At 44.2% G+C, this 12,483-nt stretch overlaps 2 protein-coding genes and 1 long non-coding RNA gene across 12 annotated transcripts in view; 1 reads left to right on the top strand and 2 right to left on the bottom strand.

The window, feature by feature from the left end:
• Window positions 1-2,656: 2,656 nt before the first annotated feature.
• Window positions 2,657-12,483, bottom strand: part of LOC129646396 (uncharacterized) — a 60,706-nt gene continuing 50,879 nt past the window's right edge. The window contains exon 2 of the mRNA XM_055572487.1: window positions 2,657-3,070. Coding sequence (XP_055428462.1) covers window positions 2,657-3,070 — 414 coding nt within the window. The remainder of the gene's footprint in view (window positions 3,071-12,483) is intronic.
• TANC1 (tetratricopeptide repeat, ankyrin repeat and coiled-coil containing 1) overlaps window positions 2,886-12,483 on the top strand; it is a 253,872-nt gene continuing 244,274 nt past the window's right edge. For 7 of the 10 annotated variants that reach the window (XM_055572473.1, XM_055572470.1, XM_055572469.1 and 4 more), the window contains exon 1: window positions 2,936-3,074. The gene's annotated coding sequence lies outside the window, so the exon portion shown is untranslated. Of the gene's footprint in view, window positions 3,075-3,880; window positions 4,207-12,483 lie in introns of those variants that run through there. The other 3 variants (XM_055572465.1, XM_055572464.1, XM_055572466.1) reach the window with 3 other exon arrangements.
• On the bottom strand, window positions 3,709-4,316 carry LOC129646399 (uncharacterized). Its single transcript, XR_008711904.1, has 2 exons — window positions 4,220-4,316; window positions 3,709-3,910 (listed from the first exon to the last, which is right to left on the bottom strand). It is a non-coding gene; the product is annotated as an uncharacterized LOC129646399 (long non-coding RNA).

Genomic DNA, 12,483 nt, shown 5'->3' with positions numbered 1-12,483 from the left:
CTTTTTGCATTTAATTACTATACTGTTTTAAACATTCCACTTCTCACTATGTCTTCTATACTACACTTATCATAATAAACACTGGCTATGATCCTAACTTACACTTGCTTTAAAATAGATGTACTTAAGAATCTGAGCAAGGGAAAAAACCATGCTAACACTCACAGGGCACATTCTTTTCTCACGCCTTCCTCAGCCTATTGCCCAGGGCAGTAAATTGCAGGGTAAAATAACCGGTTTATTATTTGCTGTTTTCTTTCCCTCTGTTGAGAAAAGCTACATTGCTGGCAAGCTGACAGAAAGTTTAAAAATAGAACCCAGTATTGTATGCAGTCTTGCTGCAAGTGCTCAGCGTATAATATTCATGTGAGCTATATTTTAAAAAATTTTTTTGTACTGAAATCTACAAAAACGTAATGAGTGAGTTTTTTAAACTGGGTGGGATGAGCAGAAAGACCATAAGAAAAGCAGGCAATGATTTTTGCCTTCCCTTCCTCCTAAAAACACAAATAAGTCCTCACCTAACAACTAACCAAAAACATTTTTTTTGAGGGAAAAGCCGAGTTTTAAAAAGCATTGATTTTTTTGAATCTGTGTTCCACTAATACCAGCGTTATTTAGCTGCTTAGAAAACGCTCAAAATTTTTTTTTACAGTCTAGCTCTTAATGAATTTTCCTTTTTTCTCACCCATGAATTTTCATGACTCTGTGCTTTTGGCCTTGTCTTCTATAAAATGTACCATTTTTCACTCACAGTTTAAGACAGGTTTTGATGTTCTTAGTATGACATACTGTATGTAATGTTAGCTGTTTAAAGCTGGAGATCAGATTGTGCATAATAACATATGTAGTTTGGATTGTGTAAACACTACAGGAAGAACGGGAGACAGGGCCCTTCTGTGTGCAAATTTCAGATTGCTAGCTGTATGCCTGTTTAGAATGTTAAACACTCCTAACTAGGCAGTGATGAAGTTATTTCTTTAATGACTGTGACTTCTGAAGCTATAAAGACAAAAAATTTTCAGCTAAAAATAAAGATGCTGCTGCTAAGTAATATATTTACGTTATGTGATCTTCTGCTTGCTACTTAGGGAGTTTTGAGGAGGGGGGAAAATGAATTTTGTTGTCTTCAAAGCTCAATCCAACTGAGCAATTTCTTAGAAAAACTTGGAGAACATAGCTTAGAAGAGCCAGAGACAGAAGAGCCAATGCAAATTGTACATTTCACCCATTATAAAGAAGTTGGAGTCAGGGAACTCTACTAGTCTATTTCCCTAGGATTGTTTCTTTTGTATCCTAACATTTCAGATTAGTTAGACTAGTCTGTGTGTGGATATTTTTTTTCTATTGTGTCATTCTTTTATTATTAACGTTGTTGTCCTCCTTTTTCATCTGTTGTTGAAAGACTGGTAACTTTCATGCATTTCAAGAGAAATTAAAACGTATTACCATATTTTTCAGCAATGGGACATTTCAGAGTGAAGAAATAAGTCACAGTTCTTCTGGTTCAGTAAGTTTACATTTTATTTTAAATATTCATTTCCTGCTTTATTTCAGGAAAACTTCAAGGTCGCTGGTATGTTTACTGCTCAAGTATCAACATAGTAATAATCAGCACTTTGAAACTGTGGGTGAAAAATCCAGCAAATTTCAGTCATCTTTTATTTATGTAAGGAGATTGTGTGGCATCTTACTTCCTGTCCCTTTTCACAGGAACTTTAAACATGGACGCTCCTCTCCCGGGGTATCTTTATATTGGGAAGCTCTGCGTGAGGTTGAAGTTTTTATGGGGGAACTTGTTTAAAAGACAGTTGTCTTTAAAGGCGTATTTGGCTCAGCAAGGTTAGGGGTTGCCAATAAATCCATTTATAGCAACTTCTGTATTCCCTGCTCTAAGACACATGATTGGGGTGACCCGTGTATGATTCCCGCAGGCCATGCAAGGCAGCGACGGTCCTAAGTAGATCGCTCTTAGACCAAGGCTGGTCTAACGGGCTTCGGGTGTGGAGTGGGTTGCGCCCTGCGGGCTGAATTGCCTGCCTGGGAACCCAGGGTTCCCGAATCCATAAGCCCTACCCCAGCTTTCACTCTACTGTGGAATAACAAAACATTTTGGGAACTCGGGAACTTAATTTACTGCTGCTGACGGAAACAATAATAGCATCTTTGTGTATTTCCTGCCTCCATACCTCCCTCCTCCCACGATACAAGCATGACGTTAGCACTCCATGTGTGTGTGCACAAAACACAGGGCCACCCGTGTGTGTGTGTGTATGTGTGTGCGTGCAGACAACACAGGGCCAGCCCGGAGCGGTGGGAGGAGGCCGCAGGGACACGGCCCCGGGGACGTCCGAGGCAATCACCGGTCCCTGAACCTCCCTAATTCGAGTTCGGGAAAGAAAAAGACACAGCAGGCGAGATGCCCTTTACACCTCCCATCTGCTTTAGCTCATTCTTGCCCTAGAAAGTTAGTGTGTGTAGTTAAGTGAGGCAGAGAAAATTCAAGAAAGCCACACAAGTCACCCTAAAGCATCCACCAAAACTTCAGCTTGCTTAATTGCTCCCAGATGTCCTCCTCGGCTGTTTTCAACAAGCAGCAAGGAGGGAAGGCCAGGCCATTTCACTGATTTTTAGAGGTTGAAGAAAAAAAATACAATCACCCATTTTGATCCAATCCTGGAAGGGCCCAAACGCAGCCGCGGGGACTAGGCCCCCTGAACGAAGCTAGGGTCCCTGCAGAAAGTTCGCGCGCCGCGTCCCACTGGTTCCGGGAGCCGCAGCAGCCCGGGGCGGGAAGGGACGCGGGAGGCGCGGCCCGAGCGGGCGCGCGAGAGGAAGGTGCCTTCGGGAACACGCGCAAGGGCGGGGATTCGCGCTGCCAATGAGGCCCCGGTGTGGGCTGTGCGAGGCGGGGGGACGGGCCGGAGCGCAGCCTTAGCAGTGGCTGCTGCAGGAGCAGCGGCCGCCTTGGGAGCCGGAGGAGAGGCAGCCGCGGAGCGCTGAGCTGGCCGCGCCCCGAGGCCCGGCCCTGGGGGTGGGTAACCGCGCCGAGGAGCTGGAAACTTTCCCGGCAGGTAACTCCCGCCGCCCTGGCGCCGCCGCCGGCCTCCGCGAGTCCCGAGCCGCGCCAGCTGCTGCGGTGCAGAGGGGAGCATGGGTCTGGGGAGAGGAGAGGGTGATGGGGAGAGTGGAAAGGCATGTGGGAAAGTTTCTGGAGCTTCCCTGCCCCCCTTCGTTGGGCACACCCGGGAGCTTTCCGGAGATAGGCACGGACATGTTGTGCGCTCCGGGCCTTGGTCCTGGCGGCTCTGGAGGGTCGGTGCCTTCCCTTCGCCTGCCCTCCTCGCCGGACCAATCTGGCCCCGGGCAGAGCTGAGGTTCGGGGGCACCGGGATCTTGCGGCCGCACACTTGAGTTTCGGGACCACCCCCGCTCGGCGCGCCTCCGCGCTCCCCTTTCCGCCTCCTCTGTAGCTTTCGGGTTTGGCAAGGGCCTGGGCTGCGCCTGGTACCTGGGGCGGGGGAGGAGGGAGAGAGGTGCGCCTGGCACGGGGGGGTCCAGAGTACCCCCGAAGTGTAGATGAGCGCGGGTCGCGAAGTTGGCGGGTTGAACTTAAGCCTCTGGGGGAGTGTAGTGCCCCACTCTGAGTCGAAAGTATTGTTCGCTTCCGAGAACACTGCGATGAGTATATCCGTGTTCTTTTGGGGGTGGGGCGAGGGGGGTGAGCAAGGATTAGACATTGAGAGAGAGTTCGAGATCAGGATTGTGTTCTTGGAGAATGAAGGTGCTCACTTCTTTTGGGGGACTTATGTCAGGGCGCACGTTCTTTCTGGGAGACTTTGGGGTGCGGGCGCGCTGCTCTGGGGGTGTGAGGGGCTCCCGGCTTTGGCGCGGCAGCTTTCCGGAACGGCTGGCAAGGAAGGAAGCCCCAAGGCATTATGCGCCGTGTTTGCAGACAGAAACGTCTCTGAACCGGCGTTTTCAAAACTTAGTTTACTTATTGTGTAAGGCTCCGGGAGGAAATGCGGCGGTGGTCAGGTAGAATCCCGGCGCCGCGGCCAGGGTTTCAGAGGACAACGGGCTCGGCGACAGTCTTCCCCTCCCAGCCCCCTCCGGCCCACTGCTGACAGCCCCAGATCCCCGTGCCTCGAAGGATGGGACTCGTCTAGGTAGCTCTGTTCCCTGCAGTGGAGTCGGCTCCTGGAGGTTAGGAGGGTACCTTCATCTTGAACTTGACCCCAGGAGCATCGCCGTCTGGGCTAGATACAAGGAAAAAGGAAGCTGAATCTTCCCGGGGGATGGGCCTCGAACTCTGGCAAGGAAAGGAAGAGCTTGGTTTAGAATCTTTGAGGAATGGGCTTAGGACTGCTGAGGTCATTAACTCCAAATGCCAGGCCCTCAGACTGCAGAAGTTAATGTGTTTGGAGGGGGTGGGGATGGGAGAAGAAAGGAGACACCTGGTTAGTTGGTGCGGAGTTGGTATTTCTCTGTAGTGGAAATGAAGGGAGTCTGCCTCTCTGCTTTCGCCAAAGCCGCTACTCACTTACTATCTTTTTTCCTTTCCTGGGTCTTTTTTCCCTTCCCTTATTCCTGCCAGCTTGGCACTCCTGGGGAGAGGCTGGGGGAGGGAGAGAAGAAAGCAGTTGGGAACCTTCCCTGGCCAACTTGGAGGTATTTAAGATCTGCTACTAGGAAGATTCCAGGATTTTAACAGCTGCTTCTTGATTGCTGGGAATGAAAGAATTTATGAGCCACCGAGAGCTGTTCATTATAGTGGTAGTCTGAATGTTTTACTCATCTAAGCTACTTAAAGACCTCACAAGGGACCTTCCCTAGGGATGCCAGTTTCTGCAAAATTTGTGTCAGCCAGAATGCTTGGTGGGTGTCAGTGAGAACTCATTGTAAGTATATCTTGGCTGTATTAAGATGAAAAGTATGTGGGAGTAAAGGAAATATGGTATCTGACATCCTCAGGACTTCCTCCTAGGGTTGCTCCTGTTACCTGCCAAGTGAATTCGGTCCAGGCTTCCGGATTGTTGTGATTTGACAATAAGAGGTGGGAAATAGTGTCATCGATTTTAGTGGAGGCAGGAAAGTCCAGAAATAAATTTAAGGTCACTTTTCATGACCCTCTCTTTCAGCTGTGAGTCTGCAAACTTAAGTTTTGCTGGGATGTGGGAGCCATGGTTTTCCTGCTTTTTTGGTTTAGCCACCAGAATGTCTAAATTATCATCATTTATGTCCAGCGTGGAACTAAAACATAACTGATTCATAGTCAGCCTTTTTCTACTTCCCATAACAGCCTGTAGAAAAGAACATTTTGTCTCTTTAACCACACACAATTTATTTGGTGCCATAGTGGGTTTTTGATAGTGGGTGATTGAGGGCACAAATTTCAAGACAGTGGAATTTTCTCAATTAAATTGTTCATTTTTAGGCAACATCCCCTTCTGAGTTGCTGATTAATTCTTTATCTCCCAGGAACATTAATATCAGTATCCCTGGGCTGGTAGAATTGTAATCCACATTATAATGATGCCTGCCGGCATAGCTGGACGTTTGTGTTATGTTGATATTTCCATCAGGCGTTTCTAACCCAGTTGTAAAGGTTTCTGTCTGGGTTGGGTTGCAAGTAGGCTGAGGGTCTCATAGTCAGAGAGATGGCTTTGTTTTTTTACCCTTCTGATGAAAAGTTTAACTTTTTACAGGAATAAAGTTTACACAAGCAAAATAATGCAGAGGAAATATATGTATTGCTGGGGAGGGATTTGTATTAGTTCGCAGGATAGCTTTGTTTTGAACCATCTTTTAAAATGCATATTTCAATAGAGGAAAAACTAGAACCTCTTCCTAACCCCCTACCAGTTTACAGATGTTGTCAGTATACTAGGTTCTTTAGCTTTTCTGGGCCTTAGTTTTCTCGTTATCATTTCCTAAAATGAGATTATCTTTCAACTATAAAGTTCTGTGACTGTCCAATAGTTGGAGAAATGTAGGTATTCTGGAGCTAGTTCTGTAATATTAAAGTAGTACTTAGGCGTTCATAAAGGGCTTTACTTACATATTATTTTCTTAAACCCTTAGTTAAGTAAACAGGCTGGGCAAATTAGATCAGTTTGCTTGATATCATCTGTAAACAGTGGAGGTGAGCTTGAACCTAGGTCTTTTGATTCTTTCTATTCCAACCCCCATATCTGTCTTTATTTATGAAGTCACAAGTGAATTGGCTAAAACTTGGCAGACAGACTTAAGTTACTATGTGGCATTTTCTCATAATATTTCATTTATGAGTTACTTGGGTTTCAGAACCCCAGGGTTAACATCTATGCTTTGATGTCAGAGATTAAAAACAGTTCAGTAATAATGGTAATAGAACATTCTCCCCAAGAGAGTTTCAGAAATTCATATACCTTAACTTAATCATTTGTTTATTTCCAACTTATTTTTTTATTAAGTAGACTTCAGGATCTGGTGTGATTTATAATCCCCATTTGTAACCCAGATAGCATTCTTACGGAAATCACTTCTCAAATCGGTGCATCTTTTTTAAAATAAGTAATAAATATATCATTTGCTTTTCTTCTTGGTATCTCTCAGCTGAATTACAAAGCCTGGATAAATGTCCCATTTTTGGTGAAATTGTTCTTGGGCTCTTTCTACTGCTGTCTGGATTAGTCTGATTTTGCATCACTTGCTGTGCAAAAAAGAAAAAAAATTCTTCTGTTACGCTATTGGTTTAATGGTAAAGAAGTGGTAGGCTGCAAGTGACCCATTTTCACAGACTCTAAATGTTTATACTGTGCCCTGCTTGCCTATTTAAGAGTACTGAGTGCAACTTGACACTCATTTGGAAGCTGGTATGGATTTTCTTTAAAGGGTTCTAAAATAAATTATGTGCTATTATAGACTCTTTTATGTCTGAGCAACTTGTCCTTCTTCAGCTTCTTAAACTTATACTCAGAAGACCGTCTTTTCAAAATAACTAAGCAATTAATGAGTACCCGTTGTTGTTCAGTTGCTAAGTCGTGCCCCCACTCTTTGCAGCCCCGTGGACTGCAGCACGCCATGCTTCCCTGTCCTTCACTATCTTCTGAAGTTTGCTCAAACTCATGTCCCTTGAGTCAGTGATACTGTGTAACCATCTCATCCCTCTTCTCCTCCTGCCTTCAGTCTTTCTCAGAATCAGGGTCTTTTCTAATGAGTCAGATCTTCACATCAGGTGGCCAAAGTATTGGAGCTTCAGCATCAGTCCTTACAATGAATATTCAGAGTTGATTTTCTTTAGGATTGACTGGTTTGATCTCCTTGAAGTCCAAGGGACTCTCAAGAGTCTTCTCTAGCATCACATCTCTAAAGCATCAATTCTTTGGTACTCAGCCTTCCTTATGGTCCAGTGGCCATTCTGACTGGTGTGAGGGTGATCGTAGTTTTGATTTGCGTTTCTCTAATAATGAGTGATGTTGAACATCTTTTCAGGTGTTTATTAGCTATCTGTATATGTTCTTTGGATAAGTGTTTGTTAGGTCTTCTGCCTACTTTTTGATTGGGTTGCTTGTTTTTCTGGTATGGAGCTGCATGAGCTGCTTGTGTATTTTGGAGATTAATCTTTTGTTTCATTTGCTGTTATTTTCTCCCACTCTGAGGGACCTATTCCCTGGTGCCTCAGACAGTAAAGAATCTGCCTGCAATGCAGGTGATGGGGGTTTGATCCCTGGCTTGGGGATCCCTGCCATTGAGAAGAGAATGCCAACCCACTCCAGTATTTTTGCCTGGGAAATCCCATGGACAGAAGAGCCTGGTGGGCTATAGACCATGGGGTTGCAAAGACACTACTGATTAACTAACACTTTCACATCCATACATGAGTACTGGAAAAACCATAGCTTTGACTGTACGGGCCTTTGGCTGACTGTAAAAAGGCTGCCATTTCCAGATGTGTGTGGACAGAGAGAGTTATGAAGCAGTAATAAAGTTGGGAGAAGAGTTATCAGTGTGCTAGGACTCTTGCCTGGAAAATCCCATGGACAGAGGAGCCTGGTGGGCTGCAGTCTGTGGGGTTGCGAAGAGTTGGATGCGACTGAGCGACTTCACTTTCACTTTTCACTTTCATGCATTGGAGAAGGAAGTGGCAACCCACTCCAGTGTTCTTGCCTGGAGAATCCCAGGGACGGGGGAGCCTGGTGGGCTGCCGTCCATTGGGTCGCACAGAGTCGGACACGACTGAAGCGACTTAGCAGCAGCAGCAGCAGAAGGGGACAAGAGCAGCAAAGCAGAAGAATGGCTTCTGGTTTTTATTATAGGGGAATAGATTTTGAAGGATAGGAGAGGACTTTAGGTAAAGAAGGCTCTCGAGAAACATCTTGTACAGAATAGAACAGGTTCTGGTTTGGGTTGGGTTTCCATGTTACTGATGGAAGTAACCCTCCTAGGATAGATGTCCTCTTTAGGGGTTCCCAAAGGTGTGTGTGATCAAGGAGAATATTCTGGAAAGAAGAGTTGCATAGGTAGAAATGTCAAGGACAAGAAAAGCATTGCAAAGGGATGGCATAGTCCCTGGATTTTAGTCCCCACAGATTTCGCCACTACCATGAGGGAATTTATTAGTAGAAATCTTCTAGTCACAACTATATGTAGATGTGAACCCAAGATGTTCAGCTGTATAGCCCAGAGCCACGGTGACTCACCACCCTCCCTTCCATACCCAGAAGAGACTTAATACCTCTGTGAGTTGGGGTTGGATTTGGGGAAGTCTCTAAGCAACACTTGGATGTGATCTTTTCATGCATATATACTCATGCAAAAGTAGGATTGTATATTACATGAACTTTTAAAGAAATACGAAAAAGATTTGACATAAAAAGGTGCATATAATGTATTTGCACAGTTTAGAGTACAGTGTATGCTTATGTGATATGCTCCCCCTGCCCCACCCCTGTTCTATCAATACATTCTTTAGCACAGCTTTAATGGCTATTTTGTAAATTCATTACATACATTATTATAATTTGTTTAACCAACCCATTTTGACATTTAGGTGTTTGGAAAGAAATGTCTTAGGCTATCAGAGCCCTTTGTCTCAGGATGTGATTTACTCATCATTAAATCAAAGGACCCAATAAAAAATAAAGTAAAAAAAAAAAGTCAGAGAGCCCAGCACATAGGGATACCTGGCTGCTAGTAGCTTCAGAACTTCACATCCTCAAGAAACTGACTCTGAGGACTGGGGGCGGGGATGGGGGGGGATGTGGGGGGGGGCAGTGGGAAGGGATGGACTTGTACACATTGCTATATTTAAAATGGATAACCAGCAAGGACCTACTGTAGAGTACAGGGAACTCTGCTCAATGTTTTGTGGCACCCTGAATGGGAAGGGAGTTTGGAAGAGTGGATTCATACGTATGTATGGCTGAGTCACTTTGCTGTCTACCTGAAACTATCACAGCATTATTAATCAGCTATACTCCCAATATAAAATAAAAATATAAAAAAAACCCAAAAATAAAACTGAATCTTTGTTCTCAGTTCCAATTTGGGAAAACCCTGGAGAGAGCTCAGATTGGCTTGATGCCAGCCAACAGAGAGTTACAATTGGCAAGTTGGGTTAGGTCCACAAGATGGGACTGTGGGGAGACAAAGTATCCCACACAGAAGGGGGTTATTTTTAATGGAAGAAGGAGTGAAAGTGGCTCAGTCGTGTCCGACTCTGTGACCCCATGGACTGTATGGTCCATGGGATTCTCTAGGCCAGAATACTGGAATGGGTAGCCTTTTCTTTCTCGAGGAGATCTTCCCGACCTTGGGATTGAACCCAGGTCTCCCACATTGAGGGAGCTGGGTAAACAAAAAGGGCTCGTTGCCTAATGCAGGATAGGTTTCCAGAAGTGGAATTGCTGGTTATAACTCCATACCAATATGTGGAAGAATATGAACCTTTTTAATGCTTCTGTGATATATACACTGTAGTCTTGAGAGTAGTAGACTTTTCCACATTCTGTGGGTATCTGAATGGCTGCATGCTCAGGCATTTGGGTAATAGGGTATTGAATTACTGCAAAAAAAAAAAAAAAAAGAGAGTTGGTCATTATTCCCATGTAACCCATTATACTCCCTTCTGTCTGCCATGCTTTATTTTAAATTACTGGGGATTAGTAACATCAATTATTAATGTTTATTGAGTGCTTGTTGACTCTGAGCTAGATGACTGAATTTAAAAAATTACGTGGGAATGAAACAGTGTTGTTCTTTCTTCATCCATTGTCCTACATACACAAAGCGCTGTGGCAGAGGTAGTCTCTTGCCCATACCACAGCATTCCCCTTCCTGGTCCTCCCTTCCTTCTTGTGGCTTAAACCAGCAACCCTTTATTTGCTTGGAATTCAGCAGCTGGAGCTGAGTTCTGCTGGGTGGTTTTTCTGCCTGGGTCTGGGCTCCCTCAGGCTCTGGTGGTTGCATGATTCATTGCGGGGACCACTGCTGTAATAATTTACCATGTTGCTTGATAATATGACCCTGCTTTCGGTTAGTTTTCCATTGCCCATGTGTTTCAGGGTAAGTTGGGTGTATTTTCTGCCCCAGGTAGTGAATCGTGATTAAGCCAAGTCAACTTTAGTAATACCGTACCTGTTGCTAGTGACTGGTTAATGAGTAAGGGTGTGACCAACTATATTTCCTACCATACTGGGAGCCCAATATTGTCAGCAAAATAAAACAGGTTGAAACTCTGAAAATCATAAAGATGTAAGGGGCCTAAGACCACGGTGACTTTTTTTTTTAGTTGCAGAATTAACCAACCCTGAAACCACTGTGACTCAGAACTTCTTATGTGGGGAATTTTTTTTATTATTGTTTGAAGCAGTGATTCCCCACGTAGAGTGTGCCAGACCATCCAACATGGGAAGAAATATTAGAAGTTTGTCGAGAAAAAAGCTTTACTAATATTTAACAGATGAGTTGACACTAGTTGGTATATCTGAGAGTCTTCTGTACTTAGGTTATACAAGGTCACCTGAGGGCAGAGGAGGCATTTTACAACCTGCTGGAATTGACAATGGCACTCTCATTCCTGTTCTTGCCTTTGGTGAACTCTATCCATGTAAACAGATTTATGGGTTATATCATCTAGTTTTAAGTAAATTGGCTCCTACAAAATAGGCAAGTGGTTTAAAAAAGATTCTTTCAAAGAAAGTTAAATGATAATGATGTAAATCTAAAATCCATAGGAATAAGAAAATGTCTTATTTGAGATTAGGAAATTACTTTTAAATCAAATTTAATGAGTTGGCACCAACATTGTGTATAGAGGTATATTAACAAATACAAATAAACTTGAGAATACTGTTTGAATCATTCTCATCCTTTAAAGAGTTTTTAATGGATGTTTTATCATGTATGAGTTTCCCTGGTAATTGATAACTCTAGGGCTTCCTTTGTGGCTCAACTGGTAAAGAATTCACCTGCAATGCAGGAGACCTGGGTTCAGTCCCTGGGTTGGGAAGGTTCCCTGGAGAAGGGAAAGGCTACTTATCCACTCCAGTATTCTGGCCTGGAGAATTCCATGGACTGTATAGTGCATAGGGTCGCAAAGAGTCGGACATGACTGAGTGACTTGAAGAAGAAGTGTTTTAATTACATATAAACTATTGGGGGATATAGGTTTCCCTTTTTTTTTTTTTTTTTTTTTTACTGTTAGGGCTACATGATCAAAAGGTTTTGAGACCATAGTTTAAGTCACTTGTCCCTTATTTTCATGTACTTGTGTTACTTAAAGCCAAAAACACCACAGCTAATGTAAGGACAGGTAAGACCCCTGGCAGTTCCCATCTAGGTTTCAAGATTCTCTGTGATATGATTTGTAACTTTCTTTACCAGACCCAATTGGCCTCTCTGTTTGTCTGCCACTGAGCCCCTGCTGGGTCCGTTGATAACCTACATCTTTTCAATTTTGCCTCGGAGGACCTGTTCTCCCCTCCTCCTACCACTGAAATTTTCATTGTCCTTAAAGGCTTAGCTCAAGTAAATAGTGCTTTCTCATTCACATTTTTCTGATTTCCCCCTTCTGCCTCTAAATGGTTCCTTCTCTTTCACCTCCCTAGCACATTGCTTGTACATTGATTATAATGTTTTTCTCTGTTTGCCTTTTTATTGAAAAGTCATTTGCCTGCTTGCTTTGCCTATGGGTCATAGGCTTCTTGGTGGTTGGGGTCCGGCTTGCCTTAGTCATTTTACAAAATTGCTTGTTTCCCCTTCTGAGGGAAAGGGAGGCAGGCAGAGAACTCAACAGCTGTAAATCCCCTTCTGTGCTGATTACCATGGGGAGGGCGTCTTTCCTCCAGCTCCCTGCAACCTTAGGAGGTAGAAAGTGCCATATACCTGTGAGGGATCTGAGAGCAGGGAGCACACACAGTCAAGACAGGAGGATCCGGGATCCAAACCACGGTCACTTTATTTCAAAACTGCCCTTATACATGTTGCCTGCAGTTACAT

The sequence above is a fragment of the Bubalus kerabau genome, chromosome 3 (assembly GCF_029407905.1).
Source record: "Bubalus kerabau isolate K-KA32 ecotype Philippines breed swamp buffalo chromosome 3, PCC_UOA_SB_1v2, whole genome shotgun sequence".
NCBI classification, from domain to species: Eukaryota; Metazoa; Chordata; class Mammalia; order Artiodactyla; family Bovidae; genus Bubalus; species Bubalus kerabau.
Note: the sequence above shows the minus strand (reverse complement) of the source record. Positions and strands in the feature narration are given on the sequence as shown.